This window comes from Loxodonta africana, chromosome 3 (assembly GCF_030014295.1).
Source record: "Loxodonta africana isolate mLoxAfr1 chromosome 3, mLoxAfr1.hap2, whole genome shotgun sequence".
NCBI lineage: Eukaryota > Metazoa > Chordata > Mammalia > Proboscidea > Elephantidae > Loxodonta > Loxodonta africana.
Window position 1 is genome coordinate 86,891,507 of NC_087344.1, and position 19,925 is coordinate 86,911,431.

The following is a 19,925-nucleotide window of genomic DNA, read 5'->3' on the forward strand; positions in this document are numbered from 1 at the left end:
TTCTGCTCCTCTGACTTCCTATTCAGTTGTCTAATTCTGTAATTTTATTGTTAATCTTTCGGATTTCTGAATGCTGTCTCTCTATGGATTCTTGCAGCTTATTAAATTTTTCATTATGTTCTTGAATAGTGTTTTTGATTTCTTCAACTGCTTTATCAGTTTGTTCCTTGGCTTTTCTGTAGATTGCCTTATTTCATTTCTGAGGTCATCCCTGATGTCTTGAAGCATTCTGTATATTAGTTTTTTATATTCTACATCTGGCAATCCCAGGATTGTATCTTCATTTGGGAAAGATTTTGATTCTTTGATTTGGGGGTTCGTAGAAGCAATCATGGTCTGCTTCTTTATCTCATATCGACTGCTGTCTCCAAGCCATCTATAAGATATTGTAATGATTTATTTTATATTTGCTCACTGAGTCTTAACTTCTTGTTTTGTTTCAGTACACCCAGATGGGCTACTAGATTGTGCTATCTTGATTGTTGTAGCCTTTAAATCACTTATGTCCTGTTACCAGCTGGTTTGTGCTGTTACCAGATATATGAGCCTATGAGTCCATTCGCTATTCTTGAATAGAATCAGCTTAGGTGTCTTGATAGTGGGTCACCTAGTGTGTGGTATAGGCTATCACCTATTAACTTAGAGGAGTAGCAGTGATGGTTGTATGCACCAGATTCTAGTAGCGGCAGGGGGTCACACTCTGAGAAAGGCAGGATGCTGACAGCCTTTCCCCCCACGTGCCAGTGAGGTAGGAGTGTCTCTATTCTCTAGAGCACTATGGTGGGTGAGCTCTGCAGCTGTACTTTAGGCACCCGATGCTTGTACCTCTAAAGATTGGTAGGCGGCACTATCTTCAGATCCCTTTAGCAGGTGGCTAGGTGGTGTGGGTGGAGCTTCAGCCTTCAGTTCCCTGTTGTGGATCAGCAAGGGCTCTGTTCAATAGGTAGAGAGGTATCAGACCTCCAAAACTTGCCTTTCCACTGTTCAGCTAAAACAATTACAGTCAGATCTCTATCAGAATTGCCTTTGCATTATAATAGCCACCTGGTTCCCCATAGAGATGAAAGCCAAAGCCTGTGGATCTCTTATGCTTGGCTGGAGCTGGTTCTATATTATGATTCCAGTTTAGGGAAGTCATGGAAGGATTTTTCCCCCTGATTTTTAATTGCTGCTTCTCTCAAGCCAGGAGAATGGGTTAGAAAAAAAAAAAAAACCCACAGAGCACTTCACTCCCTTGCTCATGGAATTCCAATGTTAATGAAGCCCGCTGGGGCAGGGAAAGGAGGGATCAGATAGATAGGAGAGGGTAGCGCAGCAAGATAAAGTTATTTATCTTGTTTGGTGAGGACTGTTTTATCTGAGATTCCAGAGGGGCATGTAGCCTGTGTGCGCTGGCTCGGTCGAGATTGGCCCGAAGGTTAGGGCTATGTCCCGTGCTTGCACCGTTTCAGGAAGCCATGATCAGCTCCTCCGCACTTAGTGCAAAGCCCAGCTCCAAGGTTTTCTGGCTGGGTCACTGCACTCCAGGCTCTGAAACTAGTCGCTGCTTCCCGTGGTTTCTCATTCTCCTGTCAGCTGTGTCGGTGTGCAGACTGCGTGCGCTGGCTGGGTCACTGCCAAGGTTACTCCAGGGGTTTAGAGCTGCGTTCTGTGCTTGCCCTGTCTCAGTAAGCCACGATCAGCCCCACCTCTCTGGCTCCAGGAACTGTGAGAGCTCAAGGCTGTGGCATGGCACGCTGGTTCCAGAAGTGGTCGCTACTTCAGCATGCGGCTTTTCACTCCCCTGTCACTCAGGTCAACTCCTTAGTTCTGTGTTTGATGGTCAGGGTTCATAGATTATCATGTATGTAATCGATTCACTTGTTTTTTCGAGTTGTTGTTGCAAGAGGGATCAGCGGAAGCTTCTACCTAGTCAGCGTTCTTGGTCCTGCCTCAAGAATTTGACTTTTGGTTGTTGTTGTTGTTAGGTGCCATCAAGTTGGTTCCAACTCATAGTGACCCTATGTACAACAAAACGAAACAGCGCCCAATCCTGTGCCATCCTCACAATCATTGCTATGCTTGAGCCTCTCCTTGTAGCCACTGTGTCAATCCATCTCATTGAGCATCTTCCTCTCTTTTGCTGACCCTCTACTTTGCCAAGCAATATGTCCTTCTCCAGGGACTGCTGCCTTCTGATAACATGTCCAAAGTATTGGTTACAACTTATAATTTCAAATGCCTCTCACTCTCTCACTCCCACTGTCTCTACTGATCTCCACAATACCTGGTTGATCAGAAGGAGATGGTACATTATAAGCACTTTACTAAGATGAGGAAACCGAGTCCCAGAAAAGTGATGTGATTCTCCCAAATTATAAGTTTTGACATAATTCTACAAATTATTTTTTTAATAAAGATTAGTTTGATTTTCCACAATTACGAAGGTAATTATAGAGCTTCTAAAAACAATTAAAAAAATAAATAAAAGTCAACCATAATCCTACCGCCCAAAGACACCAGTAAACAATATTATGTGTGTATTAAATATATAGGTATGTTTCATACTATTATAACACTTACATATGGATTCCTGCCCTAGTTTTTATGTCACACAATATCAGCATTTTTCCATGTTATTACAAATGCATGGAAGCTATTTTTAATGGTTGCATAATATTGCATCAATAGATTCACCATAATTTGCTTAATCATTTCCTCGTTTTGAACATTTAGGTTGGTTCTGGTGTCTCATCAATTACCCTATAATGACTTTGTATACAAAAATTTTTCTATAATATCAATCTTTTTTGTTTGTTTCTTTAATTATCAGAGCAGTATTTCTAAGACTAGGACTAAGATTTTTAGATTCTACTACAGGTGTGTTTCTACTACATATTCCAACTCTTAAAATACTAAACTACATGGTAATTTGAATTATAATGCCATTGTAAGTTTTCATGTAAATGTTAGATTTTCTCAGTAAATCCTAACCTGTGGTAAAAAAAAGAATCACTTTAGAACTTAAGCTAAATGCAGCATTTAGTATTCAGTATTATCATTTGAAAGGAGCACAGTGGCTAGGCAGAGGTATTTTCAAAAGCACTCTTAGTTATCTAGTGCTGCTGTAACAGAAATACCACAAGTGGATGGCTTTAAGAAACAGAAATTTATTCCCTCACAGTCTAGTAGGATAAAAGTCCAAACTCAGGGCACCAGCTCCAGGGGAAGGCTTTCTCTCTCTGTCAGCAGGTCCTTGTCATCAATCTTTCCCTGGTCTAGAAGCTTCTCGGTCCAGGGATCCCAGGTCCAAAGGATGCACTCTACTCCTAGCTCTTCCTTCTTGGTAGTATGAGGTCCCTCTCCTCTCTGCTCACTTCTCTCTTTTATATCTCAAAAGAGATTGACTTAAGATACAACCTAATCCTGTAGATTGCATCCTGCCTCATTAACATAACCACCTCTAATTCTGCCTCTTTAACATCATAGACGTTAGGATTTATAACACATAGGATGAATACATCAGATCACCAAATGGAAGACAACCACACAATACTGGGAATCATGGCGTAGCCATGGTGACACACATTTTGGGGGGACACAACTCAATCCACAACACACACTATGCTAATTTTTTTCAGCAACATGTAAAAAAATATTGGCATAGTAGCACTTACAAAAATACCTTGCAGAGGAGGGAGTGGTTGACAAACAAACATAGACGGTGCATGCTATTTGCATAAAAATATGGAACTTGATATTGCCCTTTTATATGTTCTTGTAACCCCCACACAGTGATTGGGTGGTACTATGCAAATAAGGTGCTTGTGGCCCAGCAAGGGGATTGGACAATCTGCTAACAATGCAAATAAGATGCATGGATCCCCCGTGGGGGTGGGACCATGCAAATAAGGTGTGTAGAATCCAAACAAGTGAGTTGGTCAGTTTTGTCATCCACTAGGCTTAAAAGAGAGCCAATCCAAGACCAGAATCTCCTAGACCCAGGAGACAAAGTCAGAGAACTATAACACTGGGGATGGTACAAGATGGTGAAAAGCTATGGCAGATAAATGGTGGCAGCAGTAACAGGAGGCTAGTGTCACACAGCATGGTGGGATTCCCAGCCCACGGAGTAAGACAGTTACAGTAGGCTTGCCAACCCATGGAGTGAGAGAGCTGAGTGCCTTCAGGCAAGGGGCTTCCTGGCAGAGTGGGGTGCCTCTGGACACTTATCAGGGGGCTAAAGAACATTGTAACACTTGTCCAAGCAAGGCAGAGGCTAGCCTGAGGGGCCCAGGGACCAAGGGAGAGGACTGTCTGCGGGCACAGCCAAGGAGCTGTCCTGACCGAAGAACTGAATTCTGAGTTGTTTCTGATCCTGAATGGTAACCTGTTACTTCCTTAATAAACTGCATAATCATGAGTATGGTCTGTGAGTTCTGTGTGGCCACTGCCATGAATTATTGAATTCAGAAGAGAAGTAGAGAGTGTCAGAATTGGTAAAAAGGCTGGAGAGAGGAGGCATGTCTGACCTCTGCCTCATAGGAATCAGCCTTGGGCTGATGTTGATGGTGACTCACCCCTCCCCCTTGTGGAGCTAAAAAAGTTCAGATGACCCTGACATCATTTTTATAACCCTGCACTCTGCTGTTAAGCCCGTCCATTGAATTTTTTTGTTTCGGTTATTGTATTTTTTAATTCTAAAATTTCTATTTCGTTTTCTTTATATCTTTTACTTCTTTGCTAGACTTTCTATTTTTTTAATTTATTTTAAATGTATTCATGATTGCTTATTGAAGCATTTTTATAATGGCTGCTTTAAAACCTTTGTCAGATAATTCTAACATCTGCGTCATCTCAGCGTTTGTGTCTTTTCTCATTCAAGTTGAGATTCTTCTGCTTCTTGGTATGATGAGTGATTTTCGATTGTACTCTGGACATTCTATTACATTATAAGACTCTGGATCTTATTAAAATCTGTTTTAGTAGGCCTTCTTTGACATTGTGCCCAGTGGTAGGAAAGAGGGCTTCACCTCACTGCTGCCAGGTAGAGGTGGAAGTTCAGGCTCACCACTTGGCCTCCATTGACACCAAAGTGGGGAGTGCCTTGCTACTGTTGGGTGAGGGTTGAGAGTTTAGACTTCCCACAAGGCCTTTGCTGCATATCCTGCTTGGGAGGGGAATAGGCACCTGTGACTGCTCAACAAATACCCTCCAATGACAGCATAATGGGGGAGGGCTTGTCACCACTGGGTGGTAGTGAACGTCCTGGCCTCTCCTAGTCTCTATCCCATGGAGGAGAGAGAGGGGTGACTCATTACCTCCAGGAGGTGACAGAATTTCAGGTTCCCCATGGTTGGGGCAGTTCTACTCTGTCCTATAGGGTCACTATGAGTTGGAATCGACTCGATGACACTGGGTTTTTTGGGTTTGCCATGTGGTCTGAGGAGCCCTGGTGGTGCAGTGGTTAAGCGCTCAGCTGCTAACCAAAATGTCGACAGTTCAAATACACCAGCTGCTCCTTGGAACCCCTATGGGGCAGTTCTACTCTGTCTCATAGCGTCACTATGAGTCAGAATCGACTCGATGGCAATGGGTTTGGTTTGGTTATGTGGTCTGACACCATTAAGGGGATGGAGGAGGTTTCATTACCAACCAACAGGGATGAAAATCTAACTTCCTATTCTGAAACCCCTGGGGTGTAGTTTGAGGTGAAGATGGAAGTCTAGGCCCCCACTGGGCCTTTGCTGGTGAGAATAGAGGTAAGGCTGCATTTTTTTTCATGATGTCTGGCTAGGGTAGGTGGTTATTATCTAAAAGTTTTCTGTTTTGTTTTGCTAGGCTTTTCCTTTCCTGGTTTTGTTTAGAGATAACAGGTTTTGAGGGGAGGCTTTTTTTTTTTTTTTTTGTCTGTACACTACACTTCAGCATATCCAGGTTGCCATCTTCTCCAGGAACCATTCTGGTAAATATGAGGCAAAAACAAAACCCAGGAAACTCACCATCCATGTGAGTTCTCATATCCTGAGAAATCTGTCTGGTCACGCTCTTCTCTCCACCTTTTAGAGTCTTTTATGTTTGTTTATATATAATTTATAGGGTTTTTAGCTGACTTAGTGGGAGGAATTTGCATTTACTCCATCTTGTCCCAGAACCAGAAATCAGTAACGTTTTATCTTTTCTTTTTAATGCACATATATTTATTTTTGGAAACTTTATTTTCTGGCACTACATTAATGCCAACATATTTAAAATGCAAATTTTATATGCAAACAAAACAACTGCAGGGACTATTTTACAACTCCTATTTTTTTTTTTTAAATTAGTGAATTGTTTTTTCAATGCCAATTCCCAATGTTATCCAAATTTCAGTAACAGACCAAAGGTAGTATTTTAAATCGGCGTAACATTTTTTGAGAACGTACATCACAGAATCTTATACCATTATATCTATACAGTGTTATTACCTACTTTAGAAAAATGTCTTGTAAAAATATAATTAAAAAGGGTAAAAATGATATAGTAAATTGTGATACACAAAAACAGTAAAAAATTCTCCAGCTATGGTATAATGAACACTAGGAGGAAGCATGAGGAATTATTTTTTATATAATGTTAAATAAAAAGAGCAGAGTACAAATGGGCATATATAGATATACGTTTGACTGTTTCTATGCAAAAATGTGCCTGTGTAAATAAAAATTAGAAAGAAAAATGTAAAATTTAAGACATGCTCTCCCTAGTGAGGGGACAGTGTATGAATTCATTTATTTAACAAATATTTATTGAGCACAAACTATGTGCCAGACACAGTTCTAGGTGCTAGGGATATACAAGTGAATAAAAATTATAAAAATCCCTGTCCTTGTGGTACATACTTTCTAATGGAGAGAGACCCAGTTAATAAAATAAATTATACATTATAGTATATTGGATGAAGATAAGTACTATATGGAAAAGTTAAGTAGGTAAGGAAAATCAATAATTTGGGGAGAAAGGAGTTTAATTCTAAATGTATGATTTTTTGTTTTTAAATTATGATTTTTGTTTGTTTTATAAAATATCATGACTTTACAATTTTCAAAGAAAGTATTAATCTTTGCAACAATAAAGTCTTATTATTTTAGAAAAGACATCATTATTAACTTCGAAATTGTAACTATTTTTTTGATAGGAGCCAGGATAATGATTATTACATTGAGAATAATAAATGGCATGAATCAATTGCTATCTGTATACACGTCTATCTCACTGCACTTAAATCAAGAGCGTTACAACTATCTGTTTGATTGCTGTTTATCCCCATGGGCCTGTATCTCTTTCCTCCATTTTTGCAGCCAAACTTTTGAAAAAACTGTCTGTATGTACAATTTCCATTTCTGCACACTTTCTCCATCCCCCATCTGACCCATCCTATTACACTTTTGCTTGAACTCCCACCACATCACTCAAAATTCACCCACCAAAGCCTCTAATGACCTGTGTGATTATGTACATTTGGCATTTTCAGACTTTAATTATTGTTGACCTCTCAGTAGCATTTGACAATGTTAGTCACTCCCTCCTTTTAGAAACGTCATTTCTTCTTGGTATGACACTGCACTTTCTTGGTTTCCTTCCTACTTCTCTGGCCAATCCTTCTCATCGTTTTTAAGTGGAGAGATATCTTAGAGCCCTTTCTGTTCATTCCACATGACCTCTCCGGGATGTCACATGTGCTTCCATGGTTCTCATTATCATCCATAGGCTGATGACTCCTGAATCTGCACCTCCAGCCCAGATCCCTCTCTTGAGCCTTTTACCAATATACTCCACTGGGTACTTGACATCTCTGCTTAGATGTCTCCTAGGCACTTCTAGTTCAGTGTTTCCAAGGCCTACCTCATCATCTTCCCTATCCAACCAAATCTCCCACATCTGTCTTCCTTCCTATGGCCTCTATCTTCAGTAAATGGCAGCACTATCCTTCCTGTTGCCCATGCCAGAAACCTGGGAGTCTCTAGGTCTCCTTGCACTCCTTTACTCTCCACATCTAGTCAATTTTCACGTTAAACTGATTAAATCCTCTACTATGCCTCAAATCCACCCACTTGTCTTCATCTCCACCAGTATCACCCTAATTCATCATCACCTATAGCCCTATGTTATTGCAAACACCTCCGGACATTATCCTCCCCTCCAAGATATTCTCTATTCAGCAGCAGAATTGATCTTTCTAAAATGTCAATATGATCATGTACAGTCCTACAATTTCTTTACTTTGTCCTTAGAATTAAGTCCAATGCTTTAGCATGGCTTACAAGGGTTACCACAATTTCACTCCTATCTACCTCTCCAGTCACTTTCTCCTTAGAATTTCATGCTCCAGTTGCATTGGCTTTGCTCACGAAAGATGTAATAACCTCTGCCATCTCTTGGCCTTCAAGCACATTCTGTTACTTCACACATATTCTCATCTCCTATGATCCAGCTCCTATTCATCTTTCAGGTCTCAGCATAAACGACACTTCCTAAGGAAAGCCTCTCATCCTTGAAGTAGATTAGGTAGCATGCTAAATAGTTTCCATAGCATGCTAAATTCCCCCTGTTGCAACAGTTATCACAGTTTACTAGAATTACATATTGAATCCTGACCCAGTAGACTATAAGTTTTATGAGAACCATAATCATATCTCTTTTGTCACTGTTATGTCCTAATGTCTTGCATAATGATTGGTCCATTGTACCTATTCAGTAAGCATTTACTGACAGATGGAAGGAAGGGAGAAAGGGAAGAAGAATGAACAAAGGGAGGGATTATGCTTACTCAATCAGTATTGAGTGGGTGGGGGGAAACAAAAGAAAATTAGACATTTGAGACTTTAAAAAGTATTTACACACCCATTTCATATTTGATTCTTATAACAACCCAGGGAGAAATTATTATTATGCACTTTTTATAATCAGGCTTATAAAAGATATAACATGGCTACATCATGGGCTATATTTCCCCCACTTAGAATCCCATTTCCTTAATTTTACTCATGTTCCATTCCTTGAAATCTAGTTGAAATACCACCCCTCCTTTTATCCTCCAAATGATAACGATAAAATTTTCTTCCTTTTCTCCAATCCCATAGCATACTTTACATACTTCACTAATGGTTCTCAGCACAATGCACCTTATATTTTAGCTATTTGTGTTTGTGTTTCCTTCCATCCTATGAAAAATAAAGTTTTTAAAGATAGAATTCATAACTGATTCATATTTTTCACCCTAGGACCTAGCACATAGTAGATGCTCAATAAAAATGTGTTAAATGGAAGATACCTCTAAGATTAGTTCAATTTCCTCACTCTCTACTGTAATGGCCAAGGGAATCAGAGTTTTTCAGATGTACCAAACGTCACACAGCAGCACACTACTTCTTTGAGCCTTCTTCTACCACCAACCCCATGAATGGAATGGGAGAGGAATACGGAATTGTGAGTTGAGGTCTCTAGTTGGTGCCGCCACTTACTAATTGTGTAAATATTCCTAGCCTCAGTTTCTGCATAGGTGAGGATATAGATCACATCTGTCTTGTACTGTCAGTTCCCAGCAGTGCTTACCACATAGCAGTCTAAGCCTTATACACTGTTAAGAAATACTAATGAGCTGTAGTTATAGTTGTAGAAACCTGATGTTACAGAGTCCTAACAACAATCCTTAACAGCTCTACCATTGCTGGAAAAAAAAAAAAAAAGCATAGCATGCCTGGGGGAGTAGCGAGTTGGCAAATGAACTTAGAAGGCTGTCGTTACTTGTGTAAAACTAAAGTGAACTAAAACAGGCAAAAGATTTCTGAATCTTCCGCCTTCTCCAGTTGCTGCCAAATATTCTGACTTTATCTCCTCATGGCAGCTCAGTGTAGAGTGGCCATACATTTGCATAATGACTGTTTAGTTACTTCTTTTGCTCATTTGCTTTCTACGACTAATTGACAACCAGGTCTATGCTAAGTCCTGAAGACATCTTTTTTGGGGATCAGTTATAGTCCCCAGTGAGAGAGGTGAAGAATGTTTATTTCACCTTGAAAACACAGTTTGTTTTCCCAATTTGATATAAATACCCAAACTCAAAACCAAAACCATTGCCATGGAGTAGATTCTGACTCACAGTGACACTATAGGACAGAGTAGAACTGCCCCATAAGGTTTTCAAGGCTGTAATCTTTACAGAAGTAGACTACCACATCTTTCTCTGATGGAGGAGCTTGTAGGTTAGAACTGCTGAATTTACAGTTACTAGCTGAGCATTTAACCACTGTGTTACCAGGGCTCCTTTGGTATATATGTTAAAAAACAAGAACAAACAAACAAAAAAAAACCTCTGCGGTGGAGTCATTTCTGACTCATAGCAACCCTACAGGACAGAGTAGAACTGCCCCCCACAGGGTTTCCAAGGCTGTAATCTTTATGGAAGCAGGTTGCCACATCTTTCTCCCTTGGAGTGGCTGGTGCATTCAACTGCCTACCTTTTGATTAGCAGCTGAGCTCTTAACCACTGTGCCACTAGGATATATTTCCCTTGGTATATAGTTCAGGTAATTTAAGATTTTTAACGTTTGTCATGATTTAAGGGTTTTCCTATGGCCTGTTTGTAATACCAAAAGACATAAATGCCCTGGACAAGATAAGTACCAGAAGCTTCCCCTTTTGTAATAGTGGTTGCTTTGGTATTAGGAAAGCTGGAATTAGAAAGACACTGGAGAAGATACTCTAGCATTAGGTTCTATAAGGCACTTGTTAGAATCGAGTCTGGCCATTGTCGAGAACATGGCAACTTTGCGTAACCCTGTGAAAATTTAGGATAATGACTACTGGGGGATAGGTTCTGATACAGGTAGTTGACACAGAGAATAGAAGAAAGTCCTAAGCAGAAAGCACTAAGACGGGGCTAAAGAATCCTCAGAACAAACTAGTGGAAAGGAGAGTTTTAACAATCATGGTTTGAGGAGAAAATGTAATGAAATTCTAAAAGAAAATTCCCTTTTTGAACAGGTATTTTCTGTCATATTTATACTTTATCCCTAATACCTAGGGTAGTACATGACACGTATAATGTGCTCGATAAAGTCCTATTAAACACATACGTAAATGTCTCGCTTGAGGAAAGGGACCATGAAGGAATGTGAATAGTTTCATATTCAAGGTCTGGGGATGGTAAAGTAAAACAAACTCCTGACCTTTTGGTCAGCAGCCATAGCTCTTAACTACTACGCCACCAGGATTTCCTGGAGAGGTTAGATATATAAACAACTTGATTTGCTATGGGACCTTGTGCCTATCTGGCTTGATGAAGTCCGTCAGACTCAGTTCTGAAACTTCAGACTCTTTTAGACCATTAGAGAAGCCCAGTAACTGGATAATGGCTGCTGCTGAGTGCCTACCAACCTTGGGGAAGAGGGCTAACTTAATTCTAAGCATTATAAGAGAAATGCAATGACTCATTAATTTTTCAAAATCTTGTAAAGCACCCTGATAGACAGGACCCAAATGATAGTCCATGAGAAACAAAACAAAGTAAAATAAAATAATTAAGGCTTAAAGATTTTCAAAAGCACAAAAAAAGGAGGAGGAAAAAAAAAAAAGACTCAGAACTGAACACTCTGGAAAAGAGGATGGTGGTTGTTGCTGTATAAATCCCAACACATTACCTGAAAAAAGAAGTACAATGTTTTCTTGAAGGCCCTTGTAAGCAAATCAACAACGATGTTCTTTTGCTGGCAAGGTTTGAGATATAAATCTACATACATTCCTATTAACAGAGAGATGGGCCCTATAATTATCAACTTGGGCTGGGCTCGGACACTCAAAGCAAAGCCTTACTCCTTACCCAGGCCTCAGAAAGAGATTGAGAGAGATTGTCAAAAAGAGATTGAGACAATAAACAGCATTATAGTTGGACCAGATGCAGCAAAGAAAAGCACAGGTCCAGTGAGGTATTTTTAGCTCTTAATAAACAGTTTTCATTATCATCATCAACTGTCTACATTTTTACAAACCTGAGCTGCTCAGCCCAGCATTTATAGAAAATTGCTAAGTATCAGTTGTAGACAAAAGTACAATTCAATATTTATGAATTTCTAGTTTTCTATAAATATAGATATTTGGAAACAATCTTCTCCCTAGTCATTAAAATTCAAACAAGGATCAAAGCTAGAATAATATTAACAATTCCTTACATTTATATAGTGTTTTACATAATACCATTAATAGATAACATTTCTTGAGCACTTAGCAAGTACCAGGCATTTTACATGTAAATTCTCATAACTAATTCAATTCAGTTTGACAAGCATTCACTTAACACCTACTGTGTGACAGATGAATAATAAATGGCTTCTGTCTTCAAAATCTCTTATTTTGGTGCACTCAATGTTTACTGAATGAATAAATGAATGAATGGCTGGATGAATGAATGGGCTGGAATGGCAGAGTGGGGAAATACAAATAATACAGACTCCTCCCCTTACTATCTATGATCTTGAGAAAGTAACAACCTCTCCTAGCCTCAATTTTTTCATCAGTAATGTGAGATATACAAAATTTGCCTCGTGAAATTGTTGTGAGAATTAGTAACAGTAAATGTAAAAATCCGTTGCCGTTGAGTCGATGCCAACTCTTAACGACCCTATAGGACAGAGTAGAACTGCCCCATAGGGTTTCCAAGGAATGGCTGGTGGATTTGAAAAGCATGTGACATATAATATCAAAGCAAACCTGTCGCTTTTTAGTCGATTCCGACTGTAGGCTCTCAGTAAACAGAAGTAGTTATCATCAATCATTATCGTCATTGTATCATCATCATTACTATTATTAAACAATCCAATCCACTCCCCTTCTCCTCATAGGAATGGTCCACATCCACCAAACACACACACACACACACACACACACACACACAAATCATGAAAGCAAGGGGAATCTATTCAACTGTAGTTCCCAACGTCTCTGCTCTAGGTTACTTCACAACATCTAAGCTTAGGAAACAAAATGCAGAACCAACTTTAATTATGCTTCCAAAGATATGATAATAAAAGGCAAACAGGACAGGAAACTAACCAAATAACAGATTGTACCTTCCATCATAATAGAATGTTAGTCAGTCAAGCATGGGACCATGTTCTCCATTCCAACACTCTCAAAGAACAGTGCCTAGAGCCTAGAGAGTGGCCATTAAAAACGCATTTTATTCCTGCCAGTGACAATGAGGCTGAACCTTAGCCACACAGTGGATATACTTGTGCCCTGGGTCAAATTTTCCAACCAGAAAGGCGTCCTATGACATGGGTCACTTACCATTTTGGTCTGCTAGTAGATTTCACCACAGGAGCCATTCCATCTCTATAAAGGCTCTTGGTCTTGCTGAAGTTAACAATGTTGAAAATGACCCTCTGAAAAAGAATGAGGACAAAGTTCATCAAAAGACTATATTCTGCAAGTTGCCACTCCTCATAATTAAAATAGGAAACAATAAGCAGGGTTAAAGAGAGCCATATGGACTAGCCACCAACTGTATGGTAAGGATAAATGACATCCATGGAACGTAATGTGTCGGTGCCAGTTTAGCACAGTAGTTAAGAGCACAGACCCTGGAATCTGGTAGCCTGAGTTTTAATCCTAACTCTACCACTCTCAAGCTGTGTGACTTCCCAAGCCACTAAATCTCTGTGCCTCAGTTTCCCCATTTAAAAATATGGGGATAATGACAGTACCTACTTCATAGAGTTCTGATGGGAATTACATAAGTTCTTATATGTAAGGTACTTGGTATATAGTGAAAGCTATATAAGTTTAAGCTATAATAATTAATTGTGACCTCTCTCTCTAGGTTGACCTAGAATTTGCATGGAAATGAATAATATTATCATTTGGATACAATAGTATATTCGAAGTTCAACAAAACTAAAAACAATAACTCAGTGCAAAATTGAAATTTGAAAAATTTCCAACTGCTGGGTACCCTCATTGATTAGCACTGGAAGATATATGTCTTTTTCTCTAACCCCTTTGCTATGCCTTTGATAGGGGCCAGAGATGCTAGGCTTCACCCTGATCTCAGCATTAACTGCAAAAGTGCTTGATTAAGTCATTTCCCCTCTGGGCCTCAGTCTTCTCACCTTTAAAATGAGAGTGGGGTTTTCTAGATAGCTAAAGCCCTTCCAGCAAGGTAGTATAGCTAAAAGAGATAAGACCTTTATTTCAGCAAACAGTATTGTCATAAAAAAGAGCCCTGGTGATGCAGTGGTTAAAGTCCTCAGCTGTTAACTAAAAAGTCGGTGGTTCGAACCCATCAGTCGCTCTGAGGCAGAAAATTGTGGCAGTCTGCTTCTGTAAAGATTACATCCTTGGAAACCCTATGGGAAGTCCTACTCTGTCCTATAGCATTGCTATGAGTCAGAATTAACTACATGGCAATGGGTTTGGTTTAGATTTAATTTTATCATAAGTGGGGAGGAGAGATTGGGACAAAGAAGAGAACTTCAGGTTAAAAGGCATTCAGTGATCACTGAAATAATTCAAAGAAGAGATGATGAGGAACAGGCCTCGGACAGCCAGAACAGCTGGAGAAAGGGGAGAGCTTTCAAGTGGTTACCATAGTCTAGCCTTTGTATGCAGAGGCAGTACAACAGAGGAAAGCAACAAAATTCATGTACTGTAGTATATTATACAATAAATATTCTTTGGTTGAGGAATTATATACTTTCCAGTGCCAGGGATTTTTATATACTTTTAAAAATTTTTAAATCTTCTACAACTCAAATAAATATGAACATCTCCATTTTACAGATGTTGAAACAGGCTCAGAGAGCTTAGTTAACTTGCTCAAAGTAATGCAATTAATAGATGATAAAGCTGATACTGTAATCCAGGGGATAAAAAGATAAGTAGGATGTCTATGATCCCTATCCTTCAGTTGCTCACTAAAGTTCCAAAATTCCATAATTCTAGTCACGTCTATTTTCTAAATTAAGGGCAAAAAAGAAAATATAATGGGAATTTTCCAAGCTTTCAAAATTTCGTGTTGTCAAAAAGAGCAAATCAAAACCACTTCCTCTGGGTCCATGTTTGAGACTTTCGTTAAATGCTTTGTTCTATGAAATAAGCTCTTAAGAATAACTTTTGTTGTCTTTTCTCTATCAGAGACCCAGCCATTGACCCCATTTCAGTTTCAGACATCACATTTGTCATTAAATTAAGTCATCAAGAATGTCCAGGGCTGTTCCATTATTAATAACCTGGACCTGCCTGTTGTGAGTTCAATTACTTCTCCCAGGGTCTTAGCTACTATCTAAAATTTAAGAAAATCAATATCAAGGGGACAAATGGCCTTTGAACCTTACAGGGCTTAAGCCCCCTTTTTTCTTCTGATATTTCACGTATCAGATCCATTTCCAATGCATCTGTAAACCACATGGAATCTAGGCTATTGCTAAATGCAGGGAGAAATCTAATTCAGAAATGTTGTGCATTTGAGAAGCTGGGATAAAGAAATGTGTAACAGAGTGAAATATTTGATCATTAAGATCCTACTATGTGTCAGGAAAATTTTCTAGGTGTTTTGTTGCTGTTGTTAGGTGCCATCCAGTCGGTTCCGACTCATAGCAAACTACGTACAAAAGAATGGAAACACTGATGAGTCCTGCACAATAGTTGCTATGTTGGAACCCACTGTTACCAGCCTCTAAGTCATTCCATCTTATCCAGGGTCTTCTGCTTCTTGCTGACTCTCTACCTTACCAAGCATGATGTGGTTCTCCAGGTACTGTTCCCTTCTGATAACATGTCCAAAGTACACAAGAGGAAGTCTCACCACCCTTGCTTCCAAGGAACACTCTGTACTTCTTCTAAGACAGACTTGTGCATTCTTCTGGTAGTCCATGGTATATTCAATATTCTTCACCAACACCATAAGTAAAGACATCAACTTTACTTCCATCTTCCTTACTCATTCTCCAGCTTCCACATGCATATAAGGGGATTCAAAATATCAGGCTCACATTAGTCCTCAAAGTGATGTCTGTGCTTTTCAACACTTTAAAGAGGTCTTTTGCAGCATATTTCCCAATGCAATACACCATTTAATTTCTGGACTGCTGCTTTCATGGGCATTGATTGTGGACCCAAGTAATATGAAATCCTTGACAACTTTAATATTGTCTTTGTTTATCATGATGTTGCTTATTGGTCCAGCTGTGAGGATTTTTGTTTTCTTTATGTTGAGGTGTAACCCATACTGAAGGTTGTAGTCTTTGACCTTTATCAGTAAGCACTTCAAGTCATCTTTGCCTTCAGCAAGTAAGGTTGTGTCATCTGCATATCACAAGTTGTTAATGAGTCTTCTACCAATTCTGATGACACTTTCTTCTTTGTACAGTCCAGCTTCTCAGATTATTTGCTCAGCACCGATTGAATAAGTATGGTGAAAGGATACAACCTTATGGTGCACCATTCTTGATTTTAAACCATGCAATATCCCCTTTTTCTCTTGAAGTGACTGCCTCTTGGTCTATGTATAGGTTCCTCATAAGCACAGTTTAGTGTTCTTGAAGTACCATTCTTCGCAATGTTATCCATAATTTGTTATGATCCACACATATGCCTTTGCTTAGTTAATAAAACACACGTAAACATCTTTCTGGTATACTGTGCTTTCAGCCAAGATCCATCTGACATTAGCAATGGCATTCCTCATTGTATGTCCTCTTCTGATTCCGGTTTGAATTTCTGGCAGTTCCCTGCCAGTGTACTACTGTAACTAATACCTAGGATATAGATCTTTGTTTCCCATTTCACTTTTGATGACTTCCAGTTTCCCTAGATTCGTACTTTACGTATGTTCCATGTTCCAATTATTAATGGATGTTCGCAGCTATTTCTTCTCATTTCGAGTACTGTCACATCAGCAAATGGAAGTCCCAAAAGTCTGACCTCATCCATATCATTAAGGTCAACTCTACTTTGAGGTGACAACTCTTCCCCAGTCGTATTTTGAATGCCTCCCAACCTGAGGAGTTCAGCTTCCAGCACTATATCAGACAATGTTCTGCTACTATTCATAAGATTTTCACTGGCCATTTTTATCAGAAATAGACTTCCCGGGTCCTTCTTCCTAGTCTCTTTTAGTCTGGAAGCTCTGCTGAAACCTGTCCACCAAGGGTGACCCTGCTGGTATTTGAAATACTGGTGGCACAGCTTCCATCATCACAGCAACATGCAAGTCGCCACAGTACAACAAACTTAATGACGCATGGTGGCTAGGTGTTTTAAATATGCTTATTTAATTCTTCCATCCACAAACAAAAGTTACTTATTTTAGCCTAATGTTAGATGTGAAGAAATTGAAGCTAATAAAAGCTAAATGGCTTGCCCCCCAAAATCTCTGAGTGATTACGTGGTAGAGCCAGGACATAAATGTTAGGTGATTTGGCCATAAAGATAATATGTTCTCTATGACACTACAAACAAAAAGTAACGCCATCTCTTACCATTCCCTACTCATGCATTTTTTTTACATTTTCCAGCTTATTCAGGAAGGCGGTATGAGGTGGCGAGAATGAAAGAGGAGAAATCTTGACCTCCCAGGTTTTACGTGTATTTATTCATTACATTACGAGAAATGGCATCTGTAAGGTAATAGCAATAAAAATAATAATACTAATAACAACAACTCTAAGTGTACGTAACAATTTCTGAGTACCAATCCTGAGTTAAGCATTTTATTTATATTTTCACATTATCTCAGCACTTTGTGTATAAAAATTGTCTGGTTGTATATTAGCAGCACCTTGATAGCTTTTTAAACCTACTGATGCTTAAGCCCCACTCCCAGAGACTTTGATGTCTGATGCACATTATCTCATTGATTTTGAAGATAATGAACTTTTTGAGACAGAGACTATTATTCTTCTTATTAACAAATTGAGATTGAGTGAATTAAGGTCACAGAGCTAATAAATTGCAGAGATAGACTTTGAACCAAGTCCACTGACTCAAGAGAATAAGATCAGGGACTTTCAGTTGGGTACATCGTGGATTGAAACCCAGTTCCTCACTAGTTCTGTGACCTTGGGCAAGATACTTTTTTTCTTTTAACATTGATTTTTTCCATCTAAAATTAGGATAGTAACAGCTTCCTAAATACTTTTTGTAAGAATCTGAAAAAATTATATAAATAAATCACTTGGTATATTGTTCCTAGCTCAGAGTAAGTGCTCAATATTTATTGACTCTTCTCCCTTCTCTTCAATAAAACCTGAACTTTTAGTACATTATGTTTTCTTCCTTCCATTATTTCTTCTTTAGATTCAAAATTTTAATCCAGGCTTCTTGTTTCAGCAATATGGTGCTCTAAATCAAAGCACTGAAAATAGTGACCTGTGGCAAACTGGTAATCTAAGAATGGGTTATAGTTGGGCAGTGAGATATTTATTTCCTCAGCCTTCAATACAGCCATGTGTGAGACCTGCAGTGTGGCCCATCCTGACCAAAGGGCTCATGGTGCTGTTAGAGGAAAACAAGTTCCATTCCAAGTGTAGGCCAAGAAGTGGTCCAATGTGGATGGGAGTATGGTTAGGAGCTAGGTGCAGTCCCAGGCAAGAGCCTTGATTCTCTGTCTGCTCATATGTCCAATAATTTTGTCCAAGTATGAGTAAATTTCACTTTTAATATCATTCAAGCTAGTTGCAGGGTGACTGTTCTAAAAAGGCACACATGTTCTGCAAATCAGAGCTGCATCCTTATTTTAAAATATTTAATTAAAAGTTTGATTAGATTTGAAAGTTATTTGATTTTCACAAAGAATTTCAGTGTTGTAATTATGAGTGAAAAGAAAGGAAGAGCTGCTAGATTCTTTAAACATAATTTCAAATAGTTTAATATTTGAATAGTCTTGAATTTTTATCACTTTATTGTGTGAACAGTTTCTCACTGAGAGCGACTATCAAGGCTGTGAAGAGATCATCCTTGAATGGTCTTGATCAGGAATTGCATGTACCCATTTCAAAAATAAAGGTTGATATAAAAATAGAATGTTCATGAAAGCAAACCCAAACATTACATTTAAAAACTTGAAGAATTTAAAAAATAAATTTAGCATTTAATATCTTCTATATACTTTTTTTTATATACTTTATATCTTATTTTTATTACACATTATTTTTTTTAACCAAGCTTCATATGTTTAGCCCCTAAATACACTCCAATTTATCCCAACATTCTATATAAATATCATTTTCTGTATGTGTCTGGATGTGAAAAAGGTTGTGAAGAGCTACCCTGGATAACCTTCTCAAACTCCTAGGAATGCTAAGAATCAAAAAGAAATGCTAAGAATACTGAAGAATATTCTTATATACAGAGCTGAGCTCCTAAGAAATAAAGAGAAATCAACAGATGCCAAAAACAAGTAGGGGTCCTGAAGGCAAGTTATTAACCTTGGTAACTAAGGACTCAGATTTTAACACCCAAACAAGTACAATAGATGAAGCCCTGAATATGCATGAGGCAAGGTGTTTAAAATGAGACTCTCGAATACAGCTAAACCAAAAAACCAAACCTGTTGCCATCGAGTCCACCCCAGCTCTTAGCGACCCTATAGGACAGAGTAGAACTGCCCTATAGGATTTCCAAGGAGGGGCTGGTAGGTTCAAGGTGCTGACCTTTTGGCTAACAGCCATAGTACTTAACCACTATGCCACCCAAAATACTACAGAATTAGTGAAATGGTGGTCTAGAAAGAAATCACTCACAAGCCTTCTGAAAAAACTGCTGAGTAAAAACTTTAGTATTAGGAGCAGAACATTGTCTGATACAGTGCCAGAAGGTGATCCTCAGGTTGGAAGACACTCAAAATACGACTGGGGAAGAGCTGGCTTCTCAAAGCAGAGTTGATATTAATGGAATCAAGTTTTCAGGATATC

The 19,925-nt window shown here is 38.9% G+C and overlaps 1 protein-coding gene across 2 annotated transcripts in view; it reads right to left on the minus strand.

Annotated features, from left to right (window-relative positions):
- The window catches only part of AGBL4 (AGBL carboxypeptidase 4), a 1,457,453-nt gene that overhangs the window by 804,008 nt on the left and 633,520 nt on the right, over positions 1 to 19,925 (minus strand). For both annotated transcript variants that reach the window (XM_023549621.2, XM_010591301.3), the window contains exon 3: positions 13,303 to 13,397. In XM_023549621.2, coding sequence (XP_023405389.1) covers positions 13,303 to 13,397 — 95 coding nt within the window. The remainder of the gene's footprint in view (positions 1 to 13,302; positions 13,398 to 19,925) is intronic.